The 20921-nt window shown below is 39.0% G+C and overlaps 1 protein-coding gene across 10 annotated transcripts in view; it reads left to right on the forward strand.

Moving 5' to 3' along the window:
- Positions 1 to 20921, forward strand: part of KMT2C (lysine methyltransferase 2C) — a 151311-nt gene that overhangs the window by 82662 nt on the left and 47728 nt on the right. For 8 of the 10 annotated variants that reach the window (XM_081931326.1, XM_081931325.1, XM_081931330.1 and 5 more), the window contains exons 14-24: positions 4172 to 4291; positions 5968 to 6084; positions 6202 to 6303; positions 7097 to 7201; positions 9826 to 10007; positions 10238 to 10402; positions 11390 to 11499; positions 16019 to 16084; positions 17271 to 17483; positions 18699 to 18827; positions 20195 to 20314. In XM_081931326.1, coding sequence (XP_081787452.1) covers positions 4172 to 4291; positions 5968 to 6084; positions 6202 to 6303; positions 7097 to 7201; positions 9826 to 10007; positions 10238 to 10402; positions 11390 to 11499; positions 16019 to 16084; positions 17271 to 17483; positions 18699 to 18827; positions 20195 to 20314 — 1429 coding nt within the window. The remainder of the gene's footprint in view (positions 1 to 4171; positions 4292 to 5967; positions 6085 to 6201; positions 6304 to 7096; positions 7202 to 9825; positions 10008 to 10237; positions 10403 to 11389; positions 11500 to 16018; positions 16085 to 17270; positions 17484 to 18698; positions 18828 to 20194; positions 20315 to 20921) is intronic. The other 2 variants (XM_081931324.1, XM_081931329.1) reach the window with 2 other exon arrangements.

Here is a 20921-nt window from a genome sequence, read left to right on the forward strand (position 1 = left end):
TCCCGATGCCGGGCGGTGGGGCAGGAAAGCCTCCCCCAGCCGCCCGGCATCGGAACGATGTCCCGAAGCCGGGCTGCCGGGCGGGAAAGCCTCCCCCCCCGCCCGGCTTCGGGGCATCATCCCGATGCCGGGCGGTGGGGCAGGAACGCCTCCCCCAGCCGCCCGGCTTCGGGGCATCGTCCCGATGCCGGGCGGTGGGGCAGGAACGCCTCCCCCAGCCGCCCGGCTTCGGGGCATCGTCCCGATGCCGGGCGGTGGGGCAGGAACGCCTCCCCCAGCCGCCCGGCTTCGGGGCATCGTCCCGATGCCGGGCGGTGGGGCAGGAACGCCTCCCCCAGCCGCCCGGCTTCGGGGCATCGTCCCGATGCCGGGCGGTGGGGCAGGAACGCCTCCCCCAGCCGCCCGGCTTCGGGGCATCGTCCCGATGCCGGGCGGTGGGGCAGGAACGCCTCCCCCAGCCGCCCGGCATCGGAACGATGTCCCGAAGCCGGGCGGCCGGGCGGGAAAGCCTTTGTCCCCCCTGCCTGCCTTCCCAGGGGCTTTTAAATCGCCCCGGACAGCGGAGAAGTCCTCCGCTGTCCCGGGCGATTTTAAAATGCCGCCCGCCAGAAGAGGTCGGGGGAAGGCTTTTTCCATAGGAACGCATTAATTGATTTTCAATGCATTCCTATGGAAAACCGTGCATCGCAAGACGAAAAACTCGCAAGACGAAGAGACTTGCGGAACGAATTAATTTCGTCTTGCGAGGCACCACTGTAAAATGGAACATACCTAATGTACGAAACCTGCTTCCTTCCTCAATTATTGGGGGAAGTGACAGGTTAGCACTTGGAAGGTAAACACTCATTCTAGGCAAGCCATTAGAAACAAATTGTGTTATAAGCAAATATCTTATGCTTTTGAATGCTATCAGTTCAGTCTTTTGTTTTCATTTCTCTGGTTACTATATTGGTGCTAGAATGTAACCTTTTAAGTTGTATTTTTAATATTTTGTTATCTGTGCCCTTAAATCATGTGCTAGACATATATAGGATTTTGTGTATTTCTTCTGGCAAAGGACAATTAGCTTTCATACTACTAATTGGGAATTAGTTTGTGGGGAAATGGGTCTCTTGCATTTGCATTTTTAAATCTTGCCTGTTGGAAACATTGCCTGACTGCAAAAAGGTAAGTAATGGGAGTACTTACCCCCACTAATTTGGATGGTATACTTGTGTAGGCCTTAATGTTTTTGTAGACGGGTAGCTGGCAGAATAAGAAATTCTCTTCAAGAAAGATGACAACGTTAGGAAATGAAGAGATTCAGGACCACTGGTCTGCTTTTCAAAGCCTATGTTAGCCATGCAACTTCGCTATTAAGAAGTTGGTAAAAGTGTATCAGTGACTGGCAGCACTTCCTGCTCTGCCTAAATGTACTGTGAGAGTGCCTCTTCTTACCACCTATGTTCCAGGAGTCTGAAACTTTCCATAAGCACATCTGAGATTTGAGAAGATGTTGTGGTCACCATCATAAAATGGCTGCCATGGACACATGATCCATTACAGAAAGGCTGCTGTTGAGTGGACACTGCCTGTTAAAAAATGTTGGGAGCCACAGAAGAAATTCAAGATGTATTCGCCTCCCCTGCAAACTTAGTGTATCTTTAAACACAATTTTGATTTGTCCCATGCATCCTTATTTCCAGAAAATATGGCATGCTGCCTAAGATATTTGAGGAATTACATGAATACTATTTCAGTTTACATGAATATCCTAACACAGACCATGGGAAGTTCTGATGATTTACAACAGAAGTTGATGTAGGGACATAATTATATAAATTCTGACCACACTAGGTTTAACTTGTAGGTTTCATTTAAGATAATGTTGGGGATTTAGATAGAGAGAAAGCAAACATGCTGCCATTTTGAAGGCAGTTGTGGCAAAGCAATATTATGCACATTTACCAGCCAGCCTTAAGTCTCAATAAAAATAATTACCACTACCGACACTGACCAATATGTATGCAAAGGCTCGCTGGATAGATGCAGCTTAGTTTTTTGTTTTAATGGTGCTGCTCAGGAGCCTTTTGAAAAAGGAAGCTGCACAGAATTTGATAGTTCTAGCAGGACCCTGGAGTTTCCAGTGGTGGATATTATTGGTGTGTCCTGCTTCTTCTTCATTCTGATTGGTTAGAATTGTGCAGGAGTTGGTTTCCGTCAGGGTCACACTCCCTGATAGCACAGTTAATAATAGACAATCCACTTCTGCATGATCAACCAGAAAAAATAGAGATATGGCACATCTGTAATATCAGACTGGAACTTGCTTGCTGTTGAACTGCTGCCTCTTCCTGCTACTTGCTGGCTGTGCCCCATCTTGGCTTTGTTCTTGTTCATTATAGGCAAGTAGGAATGGACTTTCCACTGGGCAGTGTAGTTGTTATTAACTTTTTTCTTAAACTTTTGATCTGTGTTGTTGATGCTGTGTGTTTCTTTATTGGTGAATATCAATTCTAAGGAAATGGCAGTTTGTTTCAGAGTGCACACCAATTACTACTTTTTGTTTTATTTATGTTTTAAGTAAATGAGCTTTCTCCTGAGTTGTGCTTTCATGGACATTAATCAAAAGCCTGAGTGTTCTTCCTGTTTTTGAGAATCTCTTTTGAAGATAATGGTCTTATTTAGACATGGCACCAGATTATGATTTTGGTAGTTAGTGAATTAATCTTCTGATGATGCACTCACTCACATGTGCTAATTGCTTTCATTATTTCCTGTTTCTTGACAAACTATATTTTACTATTTTGTCTGTATATATAACACTAGTGTGTCAGCTGACATCTTCAAGAAGCTAGCTGCACACACAAATGTAGAAATATTCTTATGTTTAGTATATTTAGGATGAAATTTCATAGAATCATATCTTAGTACTTTTATTAGGCATGAAAGTGGAGTTTTAGTGCCACAGGACTTCTTAGCGCTAGAGTAGCCTGAAAGATTTTGTTGTACATGTGTCTGTTTGATAAAACAACTGTATTTCTGAGGGTACCTAAAGTTTAGAGACTTCTTCCAGTTATGAGAGGGAAGAGGAAGCTGTTATCCCCCAGAGACATTGTGGGACTCCATCAGTACTAGCCAGCACGGGATGATAGAACTTGCAGTTCAGTCACATTTGGAGGACCACAGTATCTCCAGTCCTGAAATCTGAGGAACCCTATTCCTAAATATTTTTGTGTGTGGAAACTGAGAGCATTACCGATACTTTTCAAAGAAACAGCCACCTGTTACACTTACTGTAGATGCATAGCAAAAGTGAAATAAAGATTAGCAAGGATTGGGGGTGGAGAGTATTGCAAATGTAGTTCTGGGATCCTTACAGATGACGTCTGATCCCCAGTCTCCACCTAGGGATTGTTATTCCTATACATAAAGAGTTATGTGCAAGTATAGAAAACTCATATGCGCAATTCAGCTCATGAAATTCCCTTGGTGAATTCAATCTTAGTCCATTTTTGGACTCTACAGAATACAGTATATTAGGCACTTATAGACATGATTGCTTGCTAATTTTATTTGATATAAGGATTTCAGTTGTTTTTTTAAATAGTGCTTGGGTGGTATAGCTTCAGCTCATGGATATTTTAACTGTTCGTTTATTTTTCATTTTCATATTATACCTTTTATTTTAATCCATTTTTGTCTGCTATGCTTCTTAGCTTTTCTGGTTTGTAATTTTTAAAAATTTATTTTAACAGTCACACAACATAGCCCAAGTCAGTTGCCTTCTCCAAGATGCAGACTGAAATACAGAAATAATATTGCCACAAAAATACAGCCATGATCCCAAATAGGTGTATCTTGGTTTAGTATTGTAGTAATAAAAGTTATAACTGAATCACAGTCACACTTCATCTGTTCCTCATGCCAAGCAATCTTTTGTTTTCTGGCAGTGCTTCTCTTTTATATTTATTATTTAATCAACATTTTATTCACACTTGAAGTCTGATGCTCATCCTGTATAAATGTGAGTGCTAGGTTGAAATTTATCCCAGTAAATCCATGTGTTTGTTAAACCAAGTATTTGTGTGCCTGCATGTGCTTTGCTTTCAGAACTTTTTATTTGCGTTCTTTATTTTTTTTTTATTTGGCTGAGTTTTATACATCTATTTTCTCACCTGACATATCCTAGGGGGCTTGGAGTAGCCATAATACAGTGAGCCCACCTTCCTGGTCCCCAGACATTTCAGAAGGTCGGGAAACTTTTAAGTCCAGACCGCTACCTGGCAGTGCCATATGGAGCATCAAAGTGGTAATTAATTTGTATTTATATTCTTGTTATCCTTTGCTATCTCTCTGCTGTTCTTCATTATAAAAAGATACTAATGAAAACTCTTCTGAAGCATAGCTAAATTAATATGCTACTTAAACCCAATTTTTAAACAGCTTTATAACTTGCTTTTTAAAAATCCCTACATTCTCTCTCAGTGCATGCAGAATGAACATTGAGTCAATTTCTAATTCAGCTGTATGTGGTGCTTAACGCCTATTCTGTACACTGTAACTGGGCCATGTTGTATGTTATGAGTTCCTGCTATCATCTGGATGGTGTCTGAAATAAAACATAGATGGGAAACCAATGTATATGGTGTCTGAAACCTCCAGTGGCCAGTGCATACTTTAGAAGTTGCTGTAAAACTAATTTTCTCTGCTCCTCCTCCAGAAGGTCTCACACAAAGGGCTGCAGATTATTATTTCCGTACAAAGAGTTTAATGGCAGCTTGTTACTAACATAAAAAGTAAAGGTAGCTGTGTGGCTCCACAAAGTCAAAAATCCATATTAGGACAGTACCTTTATTAGGTTAACCAAAATATCACAAAATAGTATGCAAGGTTCTGAATTTTCCAGAATTCTTCACCAGAATCTAGCCTAAGAATTTTTTAAATCTCAAAAGCTGAAATACTAAATGTGCCCTGAAAGATTATCAGCATAGTATAGATACAGTACAGATAAAATCAATATTTTTATTTTTGCAGTATTTTTGTGAAGATTATTGTATTACCTCTTGTTTACTAGGCGTTGCTGCTTTTTGTTGTGCTTCCTGTTTCAAAATAACATTTAGTTGTATACATTATTAGAAGAGATGAACTCTGTATCTAGAGTAACCAGCCTAAGACCTGAACAAGCTGAAAAGAATTTTTGTTCTCATGAGACTTAGAATTGTTCATTTGTATTCTCATTTTCAGCACACCCACGTTTGATTGATATGTTTGTATCAGTAATTGTACTATTAATTTAATATTAAGTTTCATGAAAACGTGTCCTTTCTTCCTGTATCATTTACAAATTTTATTAATGATGTAAGCTAATGGTGTGTTGTTACTTTCAGTTGATAACATCCTTCTAGGACTATCTGTGGAGCTAGAGTGAACATTGTTATGAATTTTCTCTCAGCAAGCAGTAGTTTTACTCCCCCTCCCCATTTTCTCAAGTCATCAATGTCTATTACATACCTTGTGAATAGCGTGTACAGTTTTAGGCATGCCTTTGATGAGATTGATGGGAAGCTACTCTTAAGCCAATGCAGGATATAAGCATAGAGTGGAATCTAGTTGGTGCCTGCTAATCAGAGAGAAGGGAAACATTATTTGCCAGGTGACCTTTCAGGACAGATTATTGGGTAGCAAAAACTTCCTCTCCTCCTCTTCTGCTAGCAAATGCCTCCCACTAAATCAAAAACCCCACCTGGATCAAAATTCATAATAAGAAACTTGACAAAGTTTCACAGGCTGCAACCTTCACTATATGCTGTGTATCAAGATCTGTTCATATCTGCAGTCCCTGCTGTGGGACATGCTCATGTGAAAAATACTGCTGTGTTGCAAAATACAAAATCCTGTTGTATTCTTATAAAGTCTGCGTTATAAGGAACATTTCTATGAAGCATTGCTTAGTTCCATCTAAATATTTTAATTTGCTTTAAATAGGGTCGTGGCTCAGGGTTTCCTGGGAAGCGGAGACCACGGGGTGCAGGCCTTTCTGGAAGAGGTGGACGGGGGAGATCAAAACTTAAAAATGGAATTGGATCTTTTCTTTCTCCAGGGGTAAGAATCTCTAGCATAGTATTTGAGCAGGCAGAAGTCTTGATTCGTGTCTCTGCTCACAATGATCTGCTTTTACTGCCAGAAAACTGTTAAGTTTTTGTTTTCTTTTATTTGTAGGTCACAGATATGGACATTTCATCTAACAAAGACGAGGAAGAAAACTCAATGCACAATACTGTTGTTCTGTTTTCTAGCAGTGACAAGTTTACTTTGCATCAGGTTGCAATATTAATTCATATTTTATTATTTTCTAATGTCATTGGTTATTTCCTAATTTCTAAGCCTCAGATGAAAAGTGTAGGCAATATTTAATGGTATTGTTTATTCTAGCTGTCCACTTCTGGTGACATCCAACCTCTTCCTAGCAAGACATTTGACGATAGTTAATTTATCTATAGGTGTTTAATCTAGATAATTTATAACTTATTACTTGGGGGACCATAAAACAAGTAATAAGCCTGTTAGTGTTTTGTTAAATTTAGGGATTAACTATTCTGTATATGGGCTACTGTAGTAGAGAAAACAGAATACCATTTATTGGGAGGCTGCAGTTATTGCATTTTGTGGCTACTGTCCTCTTAAGTTTTAAGGGCAGGTAATAGCATTGCTTCATCACTTGTTATTACACTGGCTGCTATGTAGCTTCTGGCCACAATTCTAGTTGTCTTTAAAGCTAGAGGTGAGTTAGATCCAAAGCTGAGCTGATATTTTTGGTCCATCTCTCTTTGGACATTTGCAGTGAGCTTCTAATATATTTTGGAAATTCTTGTAGATTTTTAAAATGGTTTTAAGACTTTAACTACCTGTCCTTACAAAAATGCTCAAGGTAGCTTTACTAGTATTACTGATTTTTCCTATATACATAGGGTATATTATTGATAATAATGAGGAGACTGTATACACCTGAAAGAGAACAGAGTTTGCTAAAAATGGATTAAAGGTGTATATTTCTTCCATGTTTTAATTACCTAGTACTAGTTGTTTACCTGAAAACGTTTCTTTGATATTCTAGGATATGTGTGTAGTTTGTGGGAGTTTTGGCCAAGGTGCAGAAGGACGATTGCTTGCCTGCTCTCAGTGTGGTCAGTGTTACCATCCATACTGTGTCAGTATTAAGGTGAGCACTTTGAAATTATTGTCAGCATATTGTCCCTGCATACACCACATTGATTCCAGTTTTTACATTATTAAGGAGTGTTTTAGCTTGTAAAATATTCCTCTGGAAATGTGACCATTATTTGTATGCAACTGACAAAGCACTTTAATTAAATGACATTTTATAAATGCAAGATAAGTTAACCTTTGTGTAATTTTTCAGCTATAAATAGCACCGTTTATCTTGCAGATGGTTAAAAGAAAGTATTGAGATAACAGCTCAGTATTGAGCTAGATATAACCTAAGTATTAAGATGTGAATCAGTATAGTGTGTTTTGTTTTGTTTAAGGCTGGTTTCCTAAAAAAATATAGTTCATTTTCATTTATGACCGCAGTAAGATTCGGTTAATTCACTTTGTCTATTGGCTATCAGAATTTTCAGAAACTGGAGTAGTTAATTTCTTACATTCATTAAGCTAGGAGAGAATGTGCAAAAAGTTAAATTTGAATAGTTATGGGAAGACATGCACAGATAATAAGCTATTTGCTTTAGCATATAAACAATGAATCATCTTTTAAGTGCAGTTATTTAAAAAGGGAATATTCTTCACATGCACTTTTATGAAAGGGTTGTACTGAAGCTATAACACACTCTAGACAGCTTTTGTTCTCACAGAATGATTAGTGTAGTAGAGGGGGTAAACTTTTGAACACTCCATAAAAGTAGCCATTTTAATCCTCATGAATTGCTTTGAAGAAAATTTAGGTTGATTACTCCAACAGAAAAAATGACTTAAGCATGTTTTGAAGCAAAGTTTAAAATGCATTTCAAACCCTGATTATGAAGGGAATTGGATAACTATTTCCAAGCCTATCTCCTTTTATTTACATATGTCTTACACCACTGTGTTGTCTTACACTAGTGAATGAAAAAAGAAAACATTCAGGAGTGGTAGAGCTGGTTCACACATTACACTCTTAATGATCACAGCAAAACAAACACTGATTTGATTGCTTAAAATCCTGAACCTACAAACACCTTTCCTTACCAGTGTTTGCCTGCCCCTTGACTTTTCCTGTACTCTTGTGAAGGAGACAGCTCCAGCCCTCTCATACTTAGCATGTCAGGAGCAACTCGCTTTTGTTTTCTCTCCCCCCCCCCCCGCCCCAAGAAAGATGGAAGATTCAACTGTCTAAGAAAGAACTACTGTATTTTTCGCTCTATGGGACGCACATTTTCCCCTCCAAAAATGAAGGGGAAATGTGTGTGCGTCCTATGGAGTGAATGCAGGCTCCTTGGCTTCAGCAATAGCAACACAAAGCCTCCGAAGCGCAGAGGGAGTGCTCCCTCCGCGCCCCGGAGGCTTCGCATTGCTTTCGCTGAAGCCTGGAGACCGAGAGGGGTCGGTGCAGAACTCCTGCTGTTCTCCGAAGGCTTCGGGTTCCTTTTGCTGAAGCTGGGAGAGCAAGACTCTCCTGGCTTCAACAGAGAGGGAGAGGGGAACTGAGCAGAGAGGGGGACAATGTTCTCCCCCTCTAAACCAAGGTGTGTCCTATGGTTGGGTGCGTCCTATAGAGCGAAAAATACAGTGGTACCTTGGGTTACATACGCTTCAGGTTACACACGCTTCAGGTTACACACTCCGCTAACCCAGAAATAGTGCTTCAGGTTAAGAACTTTGCTTCAGGATGAGAACAGAAATCGTGCTCTGGCGGCGCAGCAGCAGCAGGAGGCCCCATTAGCTAAAGTGGTCTTCAGGTTAAGAACAGTTTCAGGTTAAGAACGGCCCTCCGGAATGAATTAAGTACTTAACCTGAGGTACCACTGTACGGTATCTAGCCAGTACCAACTTCTTACCTCTTGCAAGGAATTGCTCCTTTTGAGGGTGTATGACATAACTAGAGCACACTCGCTCGTTTCACAGAGCATGAACACTTCATATTTCCCCAACCATCCATGCTAGTGGGAGAGAATCTCTAGGGTTCTAAATAAGCAATGTGAGGTTGGTGTTCACATGATCACTTTGCAACAGAGTGATATGTAAACTGGCTTTTGCACTGTGACATACGGTGGTAAAGACTGATTCAGAGGTTTGGAACATTGTGCCTTGCTTCTGTCAGGCACCATGATGGACCTTTTCGAAAAACTTCTTTTTTCAAGTTTCGATGTATGTTTCTAAACTATAGCCATATTTAAGATTAGGAAAGTAATATTTGGCACTATTGTACTTTTGTTTAAATGCCATAATGGGGAGGAGATGCCAAATAGATTTGTAAATCAAGAGCAAACTGTATTTCTCCAGATTTTGGAACTATGTAGTCTTTTAATTTCAGTAAATCTGAATCTTGATTTTGATATTTGCAATAACTGAGAGTACGCTGGATCCTTACACTTGGGCCATTTTATTTTTTAAAAAATCTAAAACAAATTTTCATCCATAATCTTGGAGAGCACAATGTACATTGCTATTGAATGCAAGGATATTTTGGACTTCTCAGAAAACGAGGACTTCCCTCTAAAACAAAAAGGAGAGCATAAACATTAAAAAAATACTATTTCCAAATTTATTGAGAATATAAGCCTGTAAATCAACTGAGGTTGTATGGCTTCCATAAATAATTACCTGATGTCTTCCACTATGCAGATAACAAAAGTGGTGCTCCACAAAGGTTGGAGGTGTCTGGAATGCACTGTGTGTGAAGCCTGTGGGAAGGCTACAGATCCGGGAAGACTGCTCCTTTGCGATGATTGTGATATCAGCTATCACACTTACTGCCTAGATCCGCCGCTGCAGACAGTTCCTAAAGGAGGGTGGAAATGCAAATGGTATGTGTAACTTCGTTCCCCCCCCCTCCCACCGCTTTTAATGTTTTCTTTTAATCTGACTATATTTTCTTTTAATTAGTATAATACGGCAAGGCTGATTTGGAAAATTACATTTTGCTGTAATTTAAAGATAATACAATTTTAAGGTGAAAATAAGTATTTTAATAAAGTGAAGCAGTGAATCTTGCCATGGGCCCATGTTAAGAAAGATATTGTTTTGTGTTTTACAGGTGTGTTTGGTGCAGACATTGTGGTGCTACGTCTCCTGGTCTTAGATGTGAATGGCAAAATAATTACACACAGTGTGCTCCCTGTGCAAGTTTATCTACCTGCCCAGTCTGCTGTTGCAATTACAGAGAAGAAGAGCTTATTCTGCAATGCAGACAGTGTGACAGGTCAGAGTTTCTGCTACACAGTGAATTATATATTTTCATACGTCAATAATTTGCTCATAGTGTCATGTTGACTGAAGATTATTTTAATTTATCATATGGAATTTACTTTCTCTCCCTTATCAGAGACTTTCCCATAAGAGAGAGCCTCTTTCAAAGAAAGAAATGTCAGAAAGAAGAAAACCACCATGGTTGTTTTTTTTTTAATCTTCATCCTGAGTTGATAAATGGCACTCTTGAGTTGGTTCATACATCACCTTATACTATAGTTTAAAACCAAGTATATTTGAATGTGGACATGCAACTCACTGGTGTCCTGTGATTAAACATTCTTGCTCTATTTTCCCCCTGTTACTGCTTGGAAACAAGCCATAGTCTGGTTCATCATAAAGTCTGAACCCGGGCTCAGGATTTGTTTTTGTCCAAACAAACTAGGATGGAAATCAAGGTTTGTTCTTGGCTTACTGCTCATGGTTTGTTTGAGGAAAACCAAAAGCCTCGCTTGTTACATTGCAGCACGGCAGCAGTAGGAACTGGGGTGGAGCAGAGAGTGAGAAATGTTGGGCAGCATGCACCAGCACGATGTTTGTTCACAGTTTGTTTTTAACTGTGATGTAATACGACATTCAAGCCAGGCCTCTGATGCAACATTTAGAGGTGCAAGTTGCTTCTGTATTGCAAAGATCACTCCCAAAGTGCCGCCTGTTGCTTGGGGATAGTATAATTCCATCTAGCACAGAGTGAACACTGCTACCTTGGGTGGACAAACCATCTACCCAAAGTACCCCTGTCTTATCTGACGATTTTAACAACTATCTTCTGGGACTAAAGCAGACTTCCTCTGGGGTCTTCATATCATTGCCTCTTTACAGGGAAACTTTTAAAGCACTAGACGTGTTCTGTGCTTCTTTCAATCTAAAGAGAGTCTGAATGGTGTTTTGGCATAAAATGGTATACGTTTCATTTTCTCCTTTTTAACTTAACTTCCAGATGGATGCACACAATCTGTCAAAACTTAAACACAGACGAGGAAGTTGAAAGCACGGCTGACAGTGGCTTTGACTGTACCATGTGTCAGCCATACATACCACCAGCAAATGGTAAGGAATTTCTTAATTGGGTATCTAGCGGCGTAGCACTAGCTTTGGAAACAACTTCTTTTGGTCTGTCTCCTGATTGGCAGATGCTGAATTGATTTCAGAGGCAGTACTTGAGGGAAATAATTTCTTTTGTCTTGCTTTTAGCACTGCAAGATTATTAATGAGGAAAAAAACAATTTAGAGTAGAAAGCTGGGTAAATCTCTTCCCAGAGGATTTGTAAGTCTGCTTAAAATTATAATAGCAGCAAGAGGGTGTGTGTGCCCACAAGTGAGAGAAAGACTGCACTCAGAGCACCATGATTTTGAGCAGATGAAATTCATTATTTAACAATAACATTATCTTGAATATTTTGCTCTCAGTGTCAGATAGACTTCTCTTAACTCAAGATTCTCAGGATTATTTTTTTCATAAGTTGCATTGATAGCAACAGACATCTAAAAATATGTGTTGTTGTCTTTTTTACTCCAAGTCAGTGTTTCCCAATTAGTTAATTACTGAGGACCCCCTATTTTTCAAAAGCCAAGCCACGGACCCTCTATGGTAGTTACCTCTGCAAAGCAATTTTTAGAACAAAATGTGGGGTAGCCCCTATTTTAGGTATACTAAAAACACATTAGGGCTGAGCAATATCTGGTTGTGATATATCAACAGCTGAACATCACAATATTCTGATATATCACAATGTCTGAAATTGGAAATCAGGCATGGGGATGAGGGAAGGAACAGTCATAGAGATCAAACAAGGCGTGACAATGAGGGAAGGCTCAGCTGTGGAGATCGGATGTGGGGGGGGGGAGTTGAGGAAACGGAGTCTCCTCTACTTCGTGGTTTGAGTGGGAGGGGATAGTGATGAGAGGGTGCATGAAGTTGCTGTCAGTGGAGCAGCCAGCGAAGATGCACATCTACTGTGGCTGCTTTCCTGCTGACTGAGAAAAGCTGCTCCGCCTCAGTGCCTTGATGTGAGGGCGATCAGCTGCCCTGCTCTCTGTCAGCAGGAGCGGAAGGCAGCACCTTGCAATCGGCTGCCCTGCTTTCCTTCGTGTGAGGAGCAATATATGGCTGCGTACTGCCGGATCAAAATCATTATTGAGGTGTGATTTCAAAACCAATTTTGGCCAATATATTGAAAAACCGCACAACGCTAAAACAGACCATAACATTTGTGATTTTACCATGCAAAAATGACAAAAATTTAGCTGGAGGGAAGCAAGAGATGGGGCCGTGGACTCCCTGGATGTGTTCCATGGACCCCCAGGGGTTCCTGGACCTCTAATTGGGAACCACTGCTCTAAGTAATGATGATGGCAGTCAGAGTTACTGTACCATCTCTCCCTGTCAAATCTCAACTCTTTTCCTAACTGGCAGCCACCTAGACCAATTAGAATAAATTTACCTGATCCAGGCCCTATATAATAAATTCTCAAGGTGATCGACTCTCTCTTACCTCCCACTAAGCTGCTAATGCCAGACAGGCTTTTGACATAATAACAATATAAGGCCATGACCTTTGACAGTCAAAGAGGACACAGAATTACCCCCCCCCCAATAAAACACACAGAGAAAACCTTCTAGGCAAACAAACATATATACCACATTTCTCTACATCATATCAAACACATGGATAGCTATTCCTATCAATAGTTTATATTAACAATATCCTGTAATAACTTCCAGTTTTCATTGTTTCTTAATACCAGAAACACATTTCCAAATTTTTCTCCTTTCTCACACCCATCCTTTTATATATATATAAAGGCATTGTCATAAGATTTATCCTCGGTTCAATCATTATTGTTCCTTATATTATGGAAGCTGAGGTGCTATCTACAAATGAAGCACAACCGCTACTCTTACTTCATTTCTCTTTCTTTCTTTTGTGTCATATCACATTCAAAGGTGACCAGTGTCTTGTTGCTTCCCACCATTAGGGAATTCCAAATAGCAAAATTAATCATATTTCAGAACACTATAAAACATGGTTTATATTAGATTGCATCCAATTTTTCTTACTATATTTGATAAAGAAAATGCCATTCATCATAAAATTACCTTGTTATTGTCTCCTCCACTTTGAATCTGATGTATCATATTAATTCAGCCATTGAAGCAAACTTCCATATTTTACCAATCCATTCTTCAATAGGTGGTGTCATTGATCATCTCCACTCTCACCTTCCTGCATATAAAATTTTAGCGGTGGTTACTGTATTAGAAACCATGTGGTAAATTCTTTTTTATCTTACTTCACTGTGTCTTCCACATAATTCAGAAAAAAGGTAAAAACAACAACACTGGGTCTAAAAGAATTTCATATCCTAAAATCCTTCTTAGTGGGCTGCTAATGGTTTTCCAATAACCTTTTGATACCTAGAAGGTTTTGGGAAATGACTGTGATAGCAGAATGGCAGGCTTCCATCTATTTAAAGGGTCTTGCACCAGAGTCCTTCATGGAGGTTGCCCACTTGGCAGATTATGGTATTGATCTTTAAACTAACTTATATTTCTTTTTTCTTTCTTTTTTCAAATTTTTTTTTATTTTCAATGCAGAATCATAACAAAAATTACAAACATTGAATCCAAAATAGTACTATACAGACAAAAATCCCCGGAACATATATATATAAAAAACAAAAACAGAAAAGGAAAATAAAAAAAGAAAAAAAGGCAAAGGAAACAAAACTAAACAAAAACGAAAAAGCACACATCTACAGAACAAAACCATATCATTACATACATAAACACAAATTGACTTCCTTCCTTTGTTCTAAGACCTCAAAAAATTTACGCTTACTGTATTGTTGTGTCTAATTAGATTACTTCCATCTTTGTGCTTTTTTACACCATTTTTCTTATTCTTTAACCCTGTAAAGCATCATTCATTACATACCAATATACTAACTCCAGAACAATGTTTTTTCATATACTCTTTAGCACAACCCCATTCTTTTAATAATTTCTAAACTAACTTATATTTCTTGTTTTCTTCATATGTTAATCTGCCAGCTGCCACATCCAAATCACTGTCTGTCCATACTATTTCTTGCTAGTTAATTCTGAAATTATCATGCTTTGTCTTAATTAGCTATTTCTAAGTCAAATGGGATTGCTGCCTCTTTGGCTTCCCAAATGTGCTTCTGTCTTTCCATCCCCCCCCCCCCCCGTCTCTCAAATTATCCAGGCTTTAACCTCTATGGAATGTTGTTTCCCACACCATTAAAAAATAAACTTGTTCAGGTTTACATCAAATTAGATTTTCATTTTATTTTAAAGGCATTATTTACATTTTTTTAAAAATTAATTGATACCTGCCTAGATTTTTCAAGATGGAGCAGGCTGTGCATACAAAGAAATAAAATAAATGAATGCTATTGTTGAAAGGGACAAATGGTACATGGTGCTTTCTCTCACAACCCGGAGAAGGGCTTGGTTTAAAGGAGCAATCTTAAAGCCAGCCAAAGGCCAACTGAGGGTCCTTTGGAAGTTGTGTAAGTGCTACTCTACCAGCAGAGAGGAAGACCCACCAGAGAGTCAGCAGTTATGCTGCCAGAGATCTTCTGGTATATCAGTAAGAAATTGTGTGCATAGGTGCCTTGGCAGATGTTCTGGTGCTGTGGGTAAAAACAGGTCAGAAAAAAAATAATTTGCAGGTATGCATGCATGGAATTAGGCTGTAAGCTTTACTGCTTTCAGTGAGAGCTGTTATGGAATTAATGGTCTTTAGATTGTTCCTAGTGCTTCCAGAAATTTAAGTATTTCTTCAACACATTATTAGCACATAGTTGTTTTTAATTTGTATATTCAGCCTTCCAGTGTATTCCTGGTAACAGTGAATGTCAACTGAAATTTATTAACCTAAAAAAAATTCAATTCTTCAAAAATTTAATAATGCTCTTCCGACATGCCTGAGCACAAGAGACTTGCAGAAGATTACAAATGATACCAACATCAAAAACTATAGTTATAGAGGATTATATATTTTAATACAAGCAACAACATCATTATTCATTTCATTTCTATACCGCGTTATATTTTTAAGGGGAAAAATCTTAAAGCGGTTTACAGTACATTAAAACATCAAATAAAGCAATCTATAATAAAATGTTACTGAAGAAAGTCATTTATAGGGTACACAGCCAAAGCAATATAAATAACAGGAAACTATAGTATTATCTTAAAAGATTTCAAAATAAAACATTACTAAAGGAAGTCCAATATAAAATGCACATTTAAAGTAGCATAGTTTACAAGAGAATAAAATACTATTATAAACATAGAACATATCTAGTTTTGTTGCTGCCAGTCCTGCCAATGGTGGTTTATGGCGGAGGGTGGCAGCTGTGGAAGCTCAGACTTGATGACCTGGGTCTGCACTGAGACAGACAAGATGATATCCGGCTTCCTGAGCAGCCTCAGCTTTTGTAGCTGGAGTCAATAAGGGCACTGCCATGTGGAAAAGGCCTGCAAGGCAGGGAGCAGGTCTTCCAGGACTCACCGCCAATTTCAATTTTTATCTTTCAGTGCCTTCCTCTGAATGCTGTGAACCATCAGTTGCCACTCAAATTATAACAAAAGCAAAGGAATTTGGTAACTTTTAAAATTCTTTATTTCTTCCCCCTAACATGGTTACTGCTTAACCTAGAAATAAGTTCTACATTGTATCAATAGGTTTCTTAGCTCTTTTTATCTTTTGTCATCATATCGCCTCTTACTAAAAGTGTGTGCTTATAAGTTTTGGGTTTTTTGAGCATGCGACTGCTCTTCAAAATTTATGAAACAGGCAGATTTTTTGTTTAAGTAAATCCCTTAAGTGAGCCAAAAACAGGGCTGAAATGGGACATTTTAGTGGGTGGTTTTTTTCTGGATTTCATTAATTTGTTACCTTTTCTCCCTTAACATGAGCACTGCTATAAATTGCTTATGGAACAGCCTTTATGGGGTTTTCCTTGGACTCAGTTTGAGTAGAACCTTTGCAGGGTCAAAGTACTTCTGCTATGGTGATAGCATGAATAAATATCTGAAGGAAGCAATCAAGAAAACTGTAAAGAAACGATGGTTTGGTTTGCATTTCATGCTAATCCAAATTTAGGCTTAGCAGGACCATGTAGGTTTCCAGGGAGGAGCTCATTTCTGTAAAGAAACGATGGTTTGGTTTGCATTTCATGCTAATCCAAATTTTGGCTTAGCAGGACCATGTAGGTTTCCAGGGAGGAGCTCATTTCTGCTTCCCCCCTGGTAATTCACTCGCCACACTTTAGTGAAACCATAGTTTGGCTTAGTGTGCCATCTGAACCCAGGCTGTCCTGGAAAAAACCATAAACCATAGGACAAACCTTGGTTAGTGCTCATGGTTAGTCTGGAAAAAGCAAAACTTGAAGCCCAGATTCAGATGTCGTGGCTTGGTTCAGCATGGTGCAGCAGTAAAACAATCAGAGAGGACTATTCCTAGACTCTGGGAACCCACACACTTTTGCTAAACCATGGTTGACTTTAGCATGACATGTGAACCAGTCATTTGTTCTTTCTATCAGATTGGAATAAATAATATATCAATGGAAAAGCTTTGTGTTATTCTGAACCAATGTTGATTTACTTCAGAAATAGTTCTGCTCATTTTTATTTCTTTTGCTCTGATGATACAATTGATAATTGTTAGTATGTTAATTGCAATTTCCTTAAAGTTGGGGGTGGGGTGGAATATAGTTACACAATGCTTGTAAGCTAAGGCTATTAAAATTGTGTATTCCTGTTATGGTTCATGCAAATTTCATAGACCCACCGAAGACATACACTCAGGATGGAGTCTGTCTGACAGAAACAGGGATGTCTCAGTTACAGAGCCTCAGTGCTGTTGTACCAAGAAGAAAACGGACAAAGCCAAAGCTCAAGTTGAAGATTATAAACCAGAATAGTGTGGCTGTACTCCAGACCCTGCCTGACATCCAATCAGAACACTCAAGGGATGGCGAGATGGATGACAGTAGAGGTAATTGTTGCTTTGTGCTGTATGTCGCTGTTAACAATAGAAGCAGTTTACAGAAGGACATGGGTTGTAGGAGGATATTGAGGCAGTTGGGATTTTCAGTAGTTCAGGTCTTCCAGAATAGAACCAGAAATTTTGCCCTTCAGTAGACAGAATGTTATAGATCTGCATGTAGCAGAGGTTTGGACTAGATTATCTCCAAGAAAACTTCCAACTATATATAACTCTTTGGTTGCCTGCTCTGCCTATCAGCGGCTTTAGGAACCTTTTGCATGCAAAACAGGTACTCCACCACGGCATCTGGAGCCCTTCCATGTTGGTGTAAGTGCTATGACATAAGCAATTAATTCCCAGTACCTTTATTAGCAAAGGGATGTTAGACTTTCACAATGGTGATGTTATATAAGGAGATACATAGGTCATGAATGGATTTTAACTTTAATGAGAAATACCTGACTAGTACAATACGTACTGACACATAGTAGAAAGACGACTTGCATAATGAAACCCATGTAATGAAATATATTATTATTATTATTAATAATAATAATAATAATACCCCTGCCCATCTGGCTGGGTTTCCCAGCCGCTCTCGGCGGCTCACAACAGAATATTAAAAACATGATAAAACATCAAACATTAAAAACTCCCCTAAACAGGATGCCCAGCTGTCTTCCATAACTTCAGTACCTTTTAGCAACTTTTACTGACTGCCAACTGCTACTCAGGTTGAAGAAATGGGACCTGGGCACAAGTACACATGTCCTAATGACATCCAAGCCAGATGAACCTTAGATGACCCAGGCCCGGGCAGACTTAGAAGAACTACTTGAACTTGGAAGCTCTACTCAGTACACCCCCCACCCCACCATCAGAGGTGCATTGGGTGGCAAACAGGGCCTTTTCAGTTATGGCACCCTTCCTCTGAAATTCCACACCTTTCTCTGCACGTCAGTCACCATCCGTAGTAGCATTTATACCTTCTGTCCTTTCCCGGCATTTGATTTTAGCAGAGTCTGTTTTTACTACTACTACTTCAGTATGCTGTCATTCAAAATTGTGTGTGATTTTATTATGCTCATTATTTTATATATGCCATTTCATACCTTAGGAAGCTTTTTCCTGAGAGGTGAGGCAGAATTCTGTAAGAGAAAATGACAACTCCCTATGGATTTTACTTTATAATTGTTTTATGTGTTTGTGTGTGTTTAAATTCAGAAGGAGATCTCATGGACTGTGAGGGAAAATCTGATACAAGCCCTGAACGGGAGCCTGCAGATGATGATCCTAAGGGAGTAGAAGGAACTGAGGGGATTAAAAAGAGAAAGAGAAAACCATACAGACCTGGTAGAGTACATGCTCCAGATGTTTGCATATTCATTAGGTTTATATTTATTATCTATATGTAAATAATCTTTTAACTTACAAACTTGATAAGATTTTGCTGAGAATTATCTCTTCCCTGTTTGTTGTATATTACGGCTTCCTCTAATTGGGTTACAATTCATTTCCTTTCTGATTCTAAAGAATGGTGTTCCAATGTTGTGAAACAGGAGAACTACCCGTATCATTCTCTTAAGTACTAATTTTGTATTGAAACTTGCCAATGGATCATTAAACCAGATAGGTGGCCTGCTGTTCTGAGTGGTTTGCTTCCGCTGTATAAGACAGGAAAATGTATATGTGCGCACACACTATCTCCCCCTCACACTATCATGGCGGTGCTGTTAGAGCACCTTTCATTAAAGCAAATAACTACTGTAGCAGTTAAAAGAAATTTATTTTCTGCCCCAGTGCATGTGCAAAGTATAATAACTCTAGACAGTCTGTATCAGGAAGGGGGACACCAGTTTTGAAAGTGAAGTTGGAATATTGTTTTCCTTGTCACAACAACATAATCCAAACGTTTCAAATTAGACTCTTTTTCTATACATGTAGGATGAGGGAATTTTGCATGTTCCACAAGGATCAGTAGGTCTAAACATCTGTAGGTCTAATCAGTTTGTTCCTAACTCTCCCAACGTCTGTACTTCGTCTGTACTTCTACCTAATGTCTTACCCAGTAAATTATCCTCTCGGCAAGAATGAAAGGACATTCTGTTTCACCCTTCCATACTGTATTCCATCTGGTTAAGTTGGCTAGATAGACATCATATTCTCCTGTGTTGGTCTATAGTCATTGGGTTTTTGGCAGATGCTTTCCATTCTAATTCTTTTCTGATGAGAACTCTGTAGCAGTTAGTTGATTCTTGAAAGCTTATTGTCACTGCTGATTGGCACTGACAGCAAGCCTCCCTTGCCAGAGAATACTGTAATTGGAAACACTTTAAGACTCTCACCTGATATTACATATGACATCAGGAGTGGGGCAGTTGGCCATGGCTTGCTGCCCACGGATCAAGGGTTCACTATCCCTGCTATAGTGTGTGAGGCACTGGTGCATCATTTTCATTACATATACATCTCAGGACCACGCATCTGGATCACTCAAAGCTCCTGGACACATATTGTAGTAGTGTAAAATAAATTGCATTACCACCTCTTGTATTATGATGTAGAGCCAGGTGCTTACTAAATATGTACTGTGTATCCACTTCCAATTTTATACTTAAAGTGGACTTTAGTGTTTGTGAATCTACAAAAAGGTGAAATCCAAGTATGTTTTCCTAATTCAAATAAATTCAAGGTGTTATTATGTGTGTGTGTTTTTACAGGCATTGGTGGATTTATGGTACGTCAGCGGAGTCGTACAGGACAGGGAAAAACAAAACGATCTCTTTCAAGGAAGGACTCCTCTGGCTCTGTATCTGAGCAGATACCCAGCAGAGATGAAAGTGGGTACTAATTATGTGAATCAACCACTTAAATGTGACACTGATAGTTATGTTAAATTATCTGTCACTATAGCAACATGTACTCCAATATAGGAGCATTATATTGTTAAGATTCATTATAATGCAATTTTTAAAAAATTAACTACTGGTTTTCTCCACATCTGTATTTTCAGCACTTCCCATAGCACATACTTATTCCTGAAGCATCATTTTAAAAATGCCTGTCCTGAGCAGTTCATATTAATTTTGCATGTGTTTATTCTTAAGCCTGTTCCATACCATTTGCGCATTAATCTTTGGATTAAAAAAAAACTATGAAAATTGTTATTTAATTCTTTATTTTTTTGCAGTATTTTACTGCAAAATACATATTGAAATAAACATTTTATTTTAATGTTTGCATTTCTATAAATATTTTATCCTAAATTACATACTTCAGTATGTTTTTAAGCAAAAAAAAAAACTGTATTGTGAAATTCAGAGGAAGGATCACTGCATTCTGATCTGTGTGAATTAGGTCAGTTTACTTAAATTGTGGGCCAAATAAAACTCTTCTCCCCCTCACCTGCAACTGCTTGCTCACCCACCCATCTCACCTTGTTTCTGC

The sequence above is a fragment of the Podarcis melisellensis genome, assembly GCF_964234715.1.
Source record: "Podarcis melisellensis genome assembly, chromosome: 12".
Lineage (NCBI taxonomy): Eukaryota > Metazoa > Chordata > Lepidosauria > Squamata > Lacertidae > Podarcis > Podarcis melisellensis.